The sequence below is a fragment of the Acomys minous genome, assembly GCF_964271855.1.
Source record: "Acomys minous genome assembly, chromosome: 14".
Lineage (NCBI taxonomy): Eukaryota > Metazoa > Chordata > Mammalia > Rodentia > Muridae > Acomys > Acomys minous.
Genome location: NC_140496.1, coordinates 50594280 through 50607036, shown reverse-complemented (window position 1 = coordinate 50607036; position 12757 = coordinate 50594280). Strand labels below are relative to the sequence as shown.

Sequence of the window (12757 nt, the reverse complement as noted above, 5' to 3'; positions counted from 1 at the left end):
ACATTTGCTTTGAGCCTTCTGAAGTTTCACTTTGCCAATTGTAGAAGGTGAAGTAAAAACAGTTATTGACTTAAAAATAACGTCTCAAGCTATTGCACTTTGACAAAACAAATTAAATAAGTCTTGGTGACTAAATTAAGGTTTCTGGACCTAAGCCCATTTTACCTCTTTCTCTTGTAATCATTGGTCAGATATGCATAGAAAGCAAGAGGGTGAGGGAATTGCATTGCCTCGTGGGCTGTGTGATTTACCAATTGCCTTGAAAAGTAGGTGAGCATTGCTGGTTTTGCTGTTTGATTTGTGAAATTCAAGGTGGCAGTGGATAAGTAGGACTATCTGTGATGGAGCCATTCACATACCTTGCCAGATGACAGAGGCTCTGCAAGGCAACACCGAGGTCCCCGCCCTTACCCCCTGCACACAACTTAGCAGCAGTTTTACTTTCCATGTCAGCCATAGTCAGAAATGTTAAATGAAAATTCAAACATAATGTGGCTGAGGCTGTAGTCAGATGTAGAATGCTTGCCTACCATGTGCAAAACCCTGGGTTTAATAACCAGAAACACACACACACATACACACACACACACACACACACACACACATACACACACACACACACACACACACACACATACACACACACATGTTTTTAATTATACACCATTCTAATTAGCACAATACATTCTTGGGCCACCCTACTGCATTTTGCCCAGGACACACATCTACACCATACACATTATCTTCCAATCTACTCAATTGGAAGTTGTTATCATCTGGATAAAAATGTACTACACGCATGAATAACAATGCCTGCCTCATTTGTTTGTCCATGTTATCTCATCACATAAGGATTGTATCCTATCACACTATTGCAAGGAAAGATGGGTAGCAGTTTTATAGTAAGTTAATTTCAGAAGAAAGTATACTCATATAACTTTAATAGAGCATATGGTTATAATTATTTTGCTATTGGTCATTATCTCTTGCTCTAGCTAATTATTAAATTAAGTTTTACTATAGATGTGTGAAGATAGGAAAAATGCAATTTATGTAGGAATTTGAATTGCTTACATGTTTAGGCACATTAAAATATCCACTATATATTCTTCCTTCAAAATTAGATTTTTTTCAAAGATATCAGAACCAAAGACATATCTCTTGTCTCAAAACAACACTCCAACTACTCCTTTTGGTCTTTCTCGGCAGATTATAAAGGACTCTTCATACCAGACTCTTCCTCACACTGTTAATAAAGATTGACAAGTGATTTTCTATTTGTTTTGATCTAAAAGAACCCCTCGCACATTTATTTGACTTCCTTATTGTCACACCAACAAATTGCTTCGTAAAGTGAAGATTATTTTCCAAATAGATGATGGCCCACAGGAAACAAACAGGGTTTGTGTGGACCTGGAAAAGCTGTTCAAATTAGAAAAATCATCCCCTGTCAGATATGATGTGTAAGTTATCTTGGTGAGTCACATTTTTACTTTACTACAGAACCAATTCACAGGGAATGGGTTATGCTAGGACAGGAAAGGGCATCTCAAAATAAAAATGGAGCTGCGAGGAGGAACAGTGCCTTCTGGGACAGTATGTCTCCAAATGGATTTCTAACTAGTTTTTGTCTATACAGATGAAAGGACATTTTAACTCAGCAACTAAGTGACAACTTCACTGCAACTAGTCACCAAGAACCTCCACGCTGTGGACTTTTGAATCAGAAACTAAGGTGAAATGACAGAATTTTCAAATGGTGATGTTTCCATAGAAATTGCATTTCAAGGCTATAAAAGAAATACAGAATTTAATTTGTTATGCTTTCCAGCAACTTGCCCAGTTCCTGGATCCTCTCTGTTGTTTCTCTGCCAATCTACCCCTCGCCACACACACCCAACTCTTTGGCTTCCGATGACTGTTGCTTCACGGTTTTCACAGAGGGGGACATCAGATGACTAGAGGCAGTCAGTGCTCTGCCCACACGCAGGATGTGCAAAGGCCTGGAAACAGAGTTCACTGCCTTACCTCTCCTTTTAGCTCACTAGGTGACAAATGGCCAACTCGTGCAGGCCTAACATGGCCAGGTGTCATCTCAGAGTCAGACTGACTCAAAAAGATCCTGCCAAACCCCACCTGTCTAGCCTCCCCAACTTTCTCTCTCTCTCTCTCTCTTACTAATTTCCCCTAGAAATACTTCCTTAACTAAGTAATTGGCCTCAAATCCTGCTCTCTGGAAATGTTTCTAGAAAAACTCATTCGGAAAAGCTAAACATAACTCAGTGCCACTCATAAGAGGATGCTGTTTGCATTTTCCATCTATCATTATTAATGTGTGCATATATATGGATCAGAAATAGAATTTTATTGGAATAAGCTTATATTAACCAACTGGAATTCTACACAGTCTACCAAGTGCCTTCCCTTACTCATCTTCAAAGAAAATATATGCCTAAACAAAATCTTATCATAAATGAGTATCAAAACTAAAAATAGAAAATACAAATTAGTCTAGACTTCTCAAAATCATATTTCGCTTTGTAACAATTTTTGGAGAATCTTTTATGGAAAATAATTAAGTTGAATTCCTTACAAGTGAGTTTTTAATTATGCCCCTGAAAGAGATTTGGCTACTTTCAAATTGACGTAGCACTCAGTTGTTCAGTTAATAGAGTTCAATTTTTAAAGAGAATATGGTATTAAAATATTAGGGAATTCATAATAAATTGGGAAAAAATTTAAATGAGCAGTACATGGTTTTTTACTCACTTCCAATTCATTAAGGTTTTTCTGAATCCAAGCTAAATTCTTGTCCCACAGACTTAATATTCTTTGGTAGAAGAAGTGAGTTAACTTTTGAACATGAAAAAGTCAAAAAGGCCATACATTTGATAACATAGGAAATTAAATATTATTTCATTTTCCATTGTGCAATGTGTGACACATTTATTAAACAATAATAAGGAAAATGCTTTTCATGCAGAAAAAATGTTTGTTTTTAGTTAAAAAAATATGTTCTTTCTAGATTAATTTTGTTTCTTTTATTTGGAAACAAGGAAATGGTCATACCAAATATGTTTTTTGTTTTAAGTAACAGCTTAACCTACATGCAAGCCAGATTACATTGGACACCAGAAACTATATGCTTCCCCTAGGGAAATTAGCATTCTTTTCAATCCACTTATTCATTCCACAAATATTATTGAGCATCTCATATGTAGCACACACACACACACACACATACACACACACACACACACACACACACACCCTGTCTCTGGAACTCAGTTAGGAAATCCTCTCAGCTTTACATCCCTTTGAACTTGTTTGTAATGTTTGACATTGCTGACCAATCTACTCCTTTTAAATTGACCTTTCTCTAGAGTCTAGACCAGTGGATCTCAACCTTCCTAATGCTGTGACCGTTTAATACAGCTCCTTATGTTGTGGTGATTCTCAACCTTAAAATAATTTCATTGCTACTTCATAGCTATAATTTTGGTACAGTTACCAACCATAATTTAAGTATCTGATATGCAATCCCCCAAAGGGGTGACGACCCCTTTGAAAGTTGAAAAGCACTGGTCTAAACATTTCCAACACTCATCTGATTTCCTATTTTACTCTTTTATCTTACTTTACTAATTCAGACATTTGCTTGTTTCCAAATGTTGAATTTTCTTTTTGAGTTCTTATCTGGACGTTGGTTGGCTCCACTTCCACAAGCTTTTGGTGCCAGATAAGCATTCCTGATCTAGACTCATCTTCTATGAACGATGGGCTTATTTTCAATTGTCCACTTCACTACTATGTTGGATAACACAGAACCTCAAATTCAAGGTGTCTTATTCCTAAACAGAAGCTCCATTGGACCCGACACCCCATTGATGATCAACCCCAGTTGCCTTATACCTGTTAGCTCGGCCACTCTTATAACCCTTCTCTAGTCCTGTTCTTTCTCCTCCTGTTCCTGTTGGTGTCTGGCTTTTTCCCTCCACCTTGCTATCAAATCACAATCCAGGGAATACCACCAAGGCTGCCAGCTCAGGCCAAACATGAGCTGTATGACACTTCTCTTTTTAAAAAATCCCTTCAAGTTTCTGTTAGAGTAGAAAATCCAAATTCAGAGTAAGGTATACAGTGTTATCTATTCCATTAAGCCCACCACCACTGCCACCCATCCCTTTTCCACACTCCCTTGGGCTGGGTTATCATTTTTCCTTGAAACCACCCGGCCCTTAAAGCCTTTATGCTTTCATTCAGCATGTGCTCTGCCCAGAAATATCCTTCCACCTGTAACTGACCCTCATAGCCTCACACCACATTTGCATCCTCATGGATACTGTGTGTTGAATTTAAAACCCTTTACTGTGTGCAGCTGCCTCTCTTTTCTATTCTCACCCCTAGTTTTTTTTTTAATTTAACCTATTTTCGCATCACACAAGCTGTACATCATGAGTGATAACATACTCTCATGTTTCTTCATCCTTGTTCAGTCTGGAACAATATTCTCTTTCTACAAATATTCCCCTTTGTTTTGTGATAGGTTTTCCCCCTTTTCTCTCTGACACATCCGCTTGAAACTGCTTATCATGTGTTCCTTGTGTCTATTTATAATATCAAACTGAACCATATATTGTAAATCTTGGTCTCGCCTACTGAATCATGGGGTACTAATTTTGTCTCATTTATTGCATGTCCATCAATCAGCAGTCACCCAGTAAGTGACTGGAATCTTCAATTCAATTCAACTCCATTGAAAAATAAGCATGATTAATTGAGTCCTAAGGATTTTCATGTCTAATGGTTTATAATTATGACATTAAAGATCATGGAGAACCTTCAAAAATAAAAGTTGGTGCCCTTCCCTCCCTCCAGGTGATCTTAACTGGTCTCCAGAGAGTCTTGTAATAGCGCCATCTGCAATGCTTTTTGGACCGTGAGGTGAGAATGAACCATATTAAGCAACACTAGATAGGCCGGTGAGGGACAGACTGTTAGGCTCCATGAATGACATTGAAGGCACTAGCTTGCTGGCATGTGGGGGAGCATATTCCTTACCGTGATTTTTGGTTGACAATGAGTTATGGGTAAGTGGCAGTTTTCCATAATAAAAATGTAGAGAATCCAGAGGACTGTTAAACTTCCTGAAGTCAAACCACATAAAACCAAAACATTTTTCACTTCTGCCCTTCTAGATAAGTCGAGGCTCACCCGTCCATTCATGGAACATGGAATTTAGACTCTAAAACATGATACACATTAACATCGGCCCCCAGACTCTTTCCTTAACTTGGCCCTTCTACCGTCAGAGCTGGTATAAATGAGCTTTATTTTCATCTCAGTCTCTCTCATGCTTCTCTGTCATCTTAGCTCCGGTGTTTATAAAGCTACCAGCTGGGACCATATGCTTCCATGACCCGCCCCTCACACCGGCAACTTCTGGCTCAGGCTTCCTCTAAAGTAGTCATCCAACCTGGCCTACCTGCCTCCCACAGATCTCAGATCTCAGAACCGCTGGTTCTCTACCATCTTTCCACCTCACACGCCACTACGGAAGCCCCACTTGTACCAGATGTTTTCCTGGGATCTCTCAGCCTCAGTATCCTTCTACACCTTGAGGATGCTAAGGCCGAATCCCTGCAGCCCATGCTTCTGCTTTGCTTACTGGCTCTGATAGATGCGCTTAAAAGGAGTGTTAGAGGGACCCTGCATGACTGGAAAAGAGAAGAAGCGTGTTCGCTCCTATGGAATTTCAGCTCCCTGCAGCATCAGCATCGTATAGCGTTGTATAACAATGCCTCTTCTTTACCCTAATCATTCCAGTGAATCACAGAGTTATTCACCAAATCCAGGTTTTGGATCTAAAGCATTTTTCTCAGAGATGCGCACAGCAGCCAGAATGTACTTTGTAAATCTAAGTCTTGGGTACACAGGTACAAGGGGGTCGTACTCTGTTCTATCAGATGCCAGCACTAGCCAAGAAAAAAATCCCACCCCGACTCAAAGATCTGGGTCCTGTCCTACTGGTATCTCCTTCAAGCTTTTAGGTTCTAATAACCTAGGGTAGCCTCCGTTCTCTGAGCCCAACCCAGATCTGTAGAGGATAGATTCTTAGAACCAAATTGCTTCCTACAGTTTTCAATAATTTGGGTCTCTTCATGCCTTGTCGAGTTTTCACTAAATAATTTAACTTTCTTATATTAGATTTTCGGTGTTAAGGTAACTGGCATGCCTTCTCCTTTCTAAAGTACCTTATTACTCTAGACCTGACTCCAAGAGCAAAGCCTGAGGCATGTTTAACTATTTCTACCCCTTGACCCTCATCACTGTCCTCTTTGGGTCTTTCCATAACACTGGAACAGCTTGAGTTGTAATATTTGATCCACCACCGGTGTAGTATAGCCAAAAAATTATGAATTATTTAACTTGAAATGTATCCACTTGACTAATAAAGACGATATTCATAACCAACTAACTTGGGGGCAACCAGTGCAACTGCAAAGCCTTTTGTGCCTCTCCATGACTATCAGTTACAGTGAGGATCAAATGCAAAAGAAGAACGAATAAGGCTATCATCAATAACTGACAACAAATGTTGCAAAGAATATTCAAAATGATGCCAGACTTGTTCCCTGCTAGTGGGAGTGCAAATTAATACAGCCACTAGGAAAATGGGCTTGGACGCTTTTCAAAAAAATAAAAATAAGATCTCCATACATCCCTGCCTTGTGGAGGGCTAAACTCCCTTTCTTAAGGCTAAATAACTCACTCTTACATCATATTTTTTACAGGGAATGCTTTAATATGGTGCTTATTTTTATATAGACTGATTAAAAGACAGTTAAATTTTTAATTAGATAAACTTATAAATGTAATAATATGTGCAAAATTATTATCAGAATAGATGTTTAGGTCTTAATGAATGACAATGTGTACTTGGATTTCCTTGCATTATTTAAACTACTCTTTGTGTGATGTAGCTGCTGCTTCTTCTTCCTCCTCCTCCTCAGCCTCCTGCACCTCCTCCTCCTCCTCCTCCTCCTCCTTCTTCTTCTCACTCTCTCTTTCTCTCTCTCTCTCTCTCTCTCTCTCTCTCTCTCTCTCTCTCTCTCTCTCTCTCTCCTTCTATGTCTTCTATGTCTGTTTTATGGCAGGTGATAAAAATCATAGATTAAAAAGTAAAATAATCTGTTGATAATTTACAACTTTGAAATGACCGAATCACAGCTTTCCTCTGGAGTTCCCTGTCTACTTGACAGTCTACTGTGTTGCTTCTGCTCATATCCTTTGCTTTAGAATGTACTCCTTACCTTAGTACATGTATTCGTTTTCCTTAAAAGTTGTATGTATAATTGACTTCTTTTAGAAATTCTTAAGGAATGATTTTTTGCTCCAATTCACTCAATACCTTTTTAAACTTATAAATATGTCCCTTGATACATGTATTACACTTCTTGACTTATATGCTTACAAAAGTTCATCTTCAGATCACGATTTCTGAATAAAATGTATTGTCCCACAGGACTTCAGGTGGACACAATGATAAGACTATTAATCTATAAGGGAAAAAAACCCTTGGAATTTCTAATTATAAACTGAGAAAAAGTCAAGTGTAAAAGAAGAGTTACCTTTTCATTTACTGTTATAAACTCAATTTCTAGTCCTCCAGAGATGGCTCAGTGGTTAAGAGTGCTTGCTGATCTTTCAGAGGACCAAGTTCAGTGCTCAACACCCAAGCTACGTGTCTCACAACTTTCATAACCCAGCCTCAGGGCCCTCACAGGCATCTGTGTGCACATGTTTTATACACCCACAGAATAAAATAACTTTTTAAAAATTCACTTCAAAATAATGTTTTATAACTTTTTACAGCTGTAGAATTCAGGTGGACTAGAGAAAAGCCATGTTTCTAGCTGGGCCTTCGAAAGGGAAACAGAGAGAACGGGTGTGACCCTGACCCCAACACGTTCTCAAGAGGGAAGCCCCACTCCGCCACATCCTGTCTGCTCATCAAGAGGGAAGCCCCACTCCGCTCATTGAAGCACACCACCATCAGCAAGGCACTTTCTTCCCTAGGGAAAATGGAGGAAAATAAGTTGGCAGTTATAAGCTTATCATGGGAATGCAGAAGGCAGCCACCCCACGAGTGCAGGACCTTAGAGCCAAGATTAAGAGGGTTAAAAATTGGCTTCCATGCTTGACCAAGAGGGCAGCGGGTGAAAAGTAGGAAAAAACTCTCTGAATGCCATCTTTGTAGTCCAACATTATAGGGCAAAAGTGGCTCAATGGAAGAGGATGGCGCCAGAGAAACATCACCTGGCCTGTGATTCCATGACAGGAAAAAGCCATGTAATAAGTGAGCCACGGGTAAAGTGTGCTTGCAGAGCTAAACCAGCACCATGCTTTGAAAGTCACAATTAGCCTTGGATTCTACTGTTTCTTGTTTAGATAAGGCTTTAAATAGATCTTGTTCCCAGGGAGAATCTTGTTACTCAAACGCACATTTAGCAAAACGCTACCAATAAGGAATGAATCTCAACTGTTTAAATGAATTCTTAAGGCATCTTACTATTTTAGGCTCACTCATTCAAGCAAAAACTATGACAGGCCACATTTAAGGTTCTCCATGCTGGGGGACACAAGAGTGAACCAAACAGATGAATTGCTACCTTTGAAAAATGTATAGCTCAACTTTGCAATAATTAGTGTTTCATATGCAAATAAGTTAATGTCAAAGGTGTTTCTTCACATAAGGTGGCACTCCTTAGTGGGAGAATCTCAGAATTCCTGCTTTCTTTCTAGGGTTGTATGATGCAGTTATTTGGACAGTGTGATTGATCATACTTACTTATAAATGATCCCCTCCCCAACTAAGGAATGCCACTTTATGTGAAGGAATACCTTTGACATTGACTTAAAAATTCTCTTAAAGGAGTTCAGACAAATGTAACTGGTAACATTTGTCTATTATCTTGCTTTTAGCTTGCTGCAGTTGGTTTATACCAGGCTGAAATATTTAAAGCTGTTGCCCAGAGCGCGCATGCACGCATGCACGCACGCACACACAAACACACCCACGCACACACACACACACGAAGGAGGGAGGAAGAAATATAAAGTGTAAGAAATGGTAACCAAGTAGTACTTTTTGCTACTATACACTCCTGCCTATATGAATCAAAACTGGCACCAGGTCTTTAAATACCCTGTGTGTGAGGGGTTGCTACTAGTCAAATGGTGGCCAAATGTTCATCAGAAAAATACTGCACATCTGTCTAGAGTTGCTAACTCAAGGAATAAAGCATTGCATGTAGGTTTCTACTGAGGGCTGGAGGAAATTATTTAACAATAACAAAAAAAGGAGATAATATTCCAGATACACAGAATGCCAAGATGTCAGAACCTCCTTCATATAGATTCTAGCAATTATGCTTGCTAAAATAATCAAAAAGCATTTGCTATAACTTCAATGTTTCTCTCTAAAAATGGATGGCCCAGGTGATGATGAATTAAAGTTGGATGGGAAAGCTAGCTCAGCTGATAAAACACTTGCCTTACAATCATCGGGATCTTAGTTCCATCCCGAGAACCCACATTATGTTTTAAAAGCCAGGCATAGTACCATGTGCCTGAAATTGATCTCGAAGGATCACTAGTTTATGATGTGTTCCAGGACAATAAGAGACCCTGTCTCAACGAAACAACAAAAACCACAATAACAAACCCAAGATGGGCAGTACCTACGGAATGGCACTCCAGGCTGCCCACTGGCTTCTGTAGGCGTACGTAAGGGTGTGCACCTGTACACATGTGCACCTACACCCACGGTGAGATGTGATCTGAAAACAGACATGAAAAGCAGATTCATTTTTTTCTCCAGTAGCTCATGATTTGAGATAAATCCATGAAGCATAAACTCATTTGTCTCTGATTCAATTTGAGAGAAAGGATCTTCCAGATCAAAGTTTCGTACTTCTCTACAATGCTTCTGGGAGATATTTTTTGTTACTGGACCACAGACACTTTGAATGGCCAGGATCTGAATAAATCGGTAGAAACACATTATAAGAGAAATGATGAACCAGCCCAAGCACACTTGTACAATGTCCTCAGGGAAAACACAAATCTAAGTTGTTGTATTAAACATTCTACTTGGCAACATGCTTTAAACAGCTAATTGGAGTTAATAATACACATTGTTAAAAATTAAAACAAAGGGTTCTTTGGGGAAATTACCTTGCCAATTTTTTCATTCTTATTTCATTCATTTATATCATTTTTAAGTTAATTAACTTGTGAAATTTAAAACGCTGAAGGCAAGGAGATTGTCATCACATCCATCATTCATTCTTCTCAATTTAATCGTTTTATTCTTTGTGTGTGTGTGTGTGTGTGTGTGTGTGTGTGTGTGTGTGTGCACATGTGTGTGCAGGTGTGCATGTACATGTGGATGTGTGGAGGCTACATTAGGTGTTCTCTTCTGTCACTCTCACCTTGTAGTTTTGAGACTGAGCCTCTCTCACTAAACCCTGTGCTTTCTTTCTCATGCACATCGACCTCTGTGGATCTGTGTCTACCTGCCAAGCCCAGCACTGAAGCCACAGGCATGTGCCACCTTGCCCTGGTTACTTTGTACATGGATGCTAGGGAACAAAACTCAGGTCCTTGTGCTTGAGAAGCAAGCACTTTGCTGAATGAGCCATCTCCCCAGCCTCAAGTTTGTTTTTGTATCCAGTTTGAGATCTCCCCCATTTATATACACATTCGTTTTCTTAAAAAACCAGAAACATGCTACTGAGCAAAAATCCTGAAGAAGCCAATTAAGTGCAAATCATAAAACAGCTTTCCCAACCTCACTCTACACTTGGAAAAACAAGCAACATATCAAGGTAAATATTATTGTATACGACTTACAATAAATAACAATGCACTAATGTCGTAGGATCTCACACAAGCACAGGATCTGGGTAGAGACACTTTCCTTCCTCACACACATGTGATCCCCCCCCTTAGTCAAACAGTCAGATAGGAATCCAGCACCCTACATCCCATTCCATGATCATTAGACCACTTTTCCTTTATACCTTACCTAGATGAGAGAAAATAATTCAAAGATAATATAATCAATATAAAATAATAAAATATTTCGGTAAACACAGCGTTTATATTTCTCATTATAATTTGGCACAGGTGGGTCTAAGATCCTAGACTCTTGACACACTTGTCAGGCAGGCCAGTCTCAAATAGAAGGCAACGTCCATGGCATTGACAGGTTTGTTTGACTCTGGATTTTTTTTTGGGGGGGTGGATATCAACCTTCCATGAATACGTGAGGAATAACAAAAGGAGCACAGATCACAGTTTCTGGCTACTCTCGTGTCCTAGATTGATGGTCCTTAAAGAAAAAAAAAAGAGGGATATGAGTTACCTCAGCCCTTTGCTGGGTGTTCTTCCTCACCACCATCCTCTCATTAAGCCTTATCTCCTCTGACTGCTCTTTATACTTCTTGTGGGTGACTAACGGTCTGTGTTGGACTGAACGTATGGGTCCTGTCTGGCTCAGAAAAAGACATCCTCTGGAAATGTACTAATAAAAACACTCAGGTGAGCACCGTGTTCTCATACATTCCAGTATTCATGTGTCCAACACTCACCAAGATATTGCACTCCAATAGCAGCAGGTGATCCTCCCCAACAAGCAACAGAGCCAACAATGAAAGAGCCACACAGAGGTCTCTAGAGGAAATCTGGAAGGTGAGAGTTCCCAGTATGTTTCCCAAGCAAAAGTAGAAAGATGGGGAAGCTTTTCCTGGGGATTTACCCGTGTCATTTATTCCTGTTGCTTCTCTCAGCCATATCCTGTGATCCTCCCACATTCCACATCCAGCTCTGCTTCCTGCATCTTGAGGCCAGGACACATTCACACTGACCATCAGTTCTGCATTGAAGGAACTTCCTTCAACATTGCCCTCCCTGCAAATGGGAGGTGGGACAAGAACAGTGTTGAAATAAAGACAACTTTGTAGAAGCAAACTTCTGATAAACTTTGCCATCGCAGCCCCAATCAATATAACTATGCTACGATCAGAAGTGTCCACTGAGTAGCGGGATATGGAGAAAGCATGCATTGCTGAGTGGGAAACCAAAGCCATAGGTTCTGGCTGGTGATTTAACCACCCAGCTACCCTGCTCAGTGCTCCTGCTGAGCAATCCATCCATAGAGAGCTAGCAGCAGCTATGTTTATTGCTCTGAGCTAAACTAGTCTAGTTCCGACCTTGACTTAGTCAGAAGACCTTTCAATGGAAAAGCATCTCATAGGGGTAACCCTGCTTCTTATGTAGAAAATTGGTTTGCAGTAACAGCGTTTGCAGTGAGCTAGGTGTTTTGAAATAGTTTATACCCATGACATGGACTGGACCTCCAAATATGTGCAGATTTAATTATATTAATGCAGATCTTATAATGCTAATAAAGGTTCAGAATTCATTAAGGAGAAAAGTGACTGCCAAAATTTGTAGAAGGACAAACATCTAAAAGCCATGTGAATTATTTATAAACACATAAAGCTTCAAATTTTAACATTAATCATTTTAGTTTCTAAAATTAAAATATATTTTTCTACAAAATAAATAAAAACCTTCATAGTTATTTTTTCTCACTTATTTTTCATTTCATTAATTTGATGGTTACTCTTCTGCTCCAAAATGGGAATAGTGTTGTTTACTTATTTCATGTAGACATCTTAAACATGAG

At 39.4% G+C, this 12757-nt stretch overlaps 1 protein-coding gene across 3 annotated transcripts in view; it reads right to left on the bottom strand.

Moving 5' to 3' along the window:
- LOC311582556 (uncharacterized protein) overlaps positions 1-12757 on the bottom strand; it is a 206122-nt gene that overhangs the window by 19303 nt on the left and 174062 nt on the right. For 2 of the 3 annotated variants that reach the window (XR_014774141.1, XM_084755728.1), the window contains 2 exons: positions 11658-11972; positions 9748-9842 (listed from right to left, as the gene is read on the bottom strand). Coding sequence is in view for 1 of the 3 variants with exons in the window: in XM_084755728.1 (XP_084611854.1) it covers positions 9748-9842; positions 11658-11936 (374 nt within the window). In the remaining 2 variants the exon portion in view is untranslated. Of the gene's footprint in view, positions 1-9743; positions 9843-11657; positions 11973-12757 lie in introns of all 3 variants that reach the window. The other variant, XR_014774140.1, reaches the window with a different exon arrangement.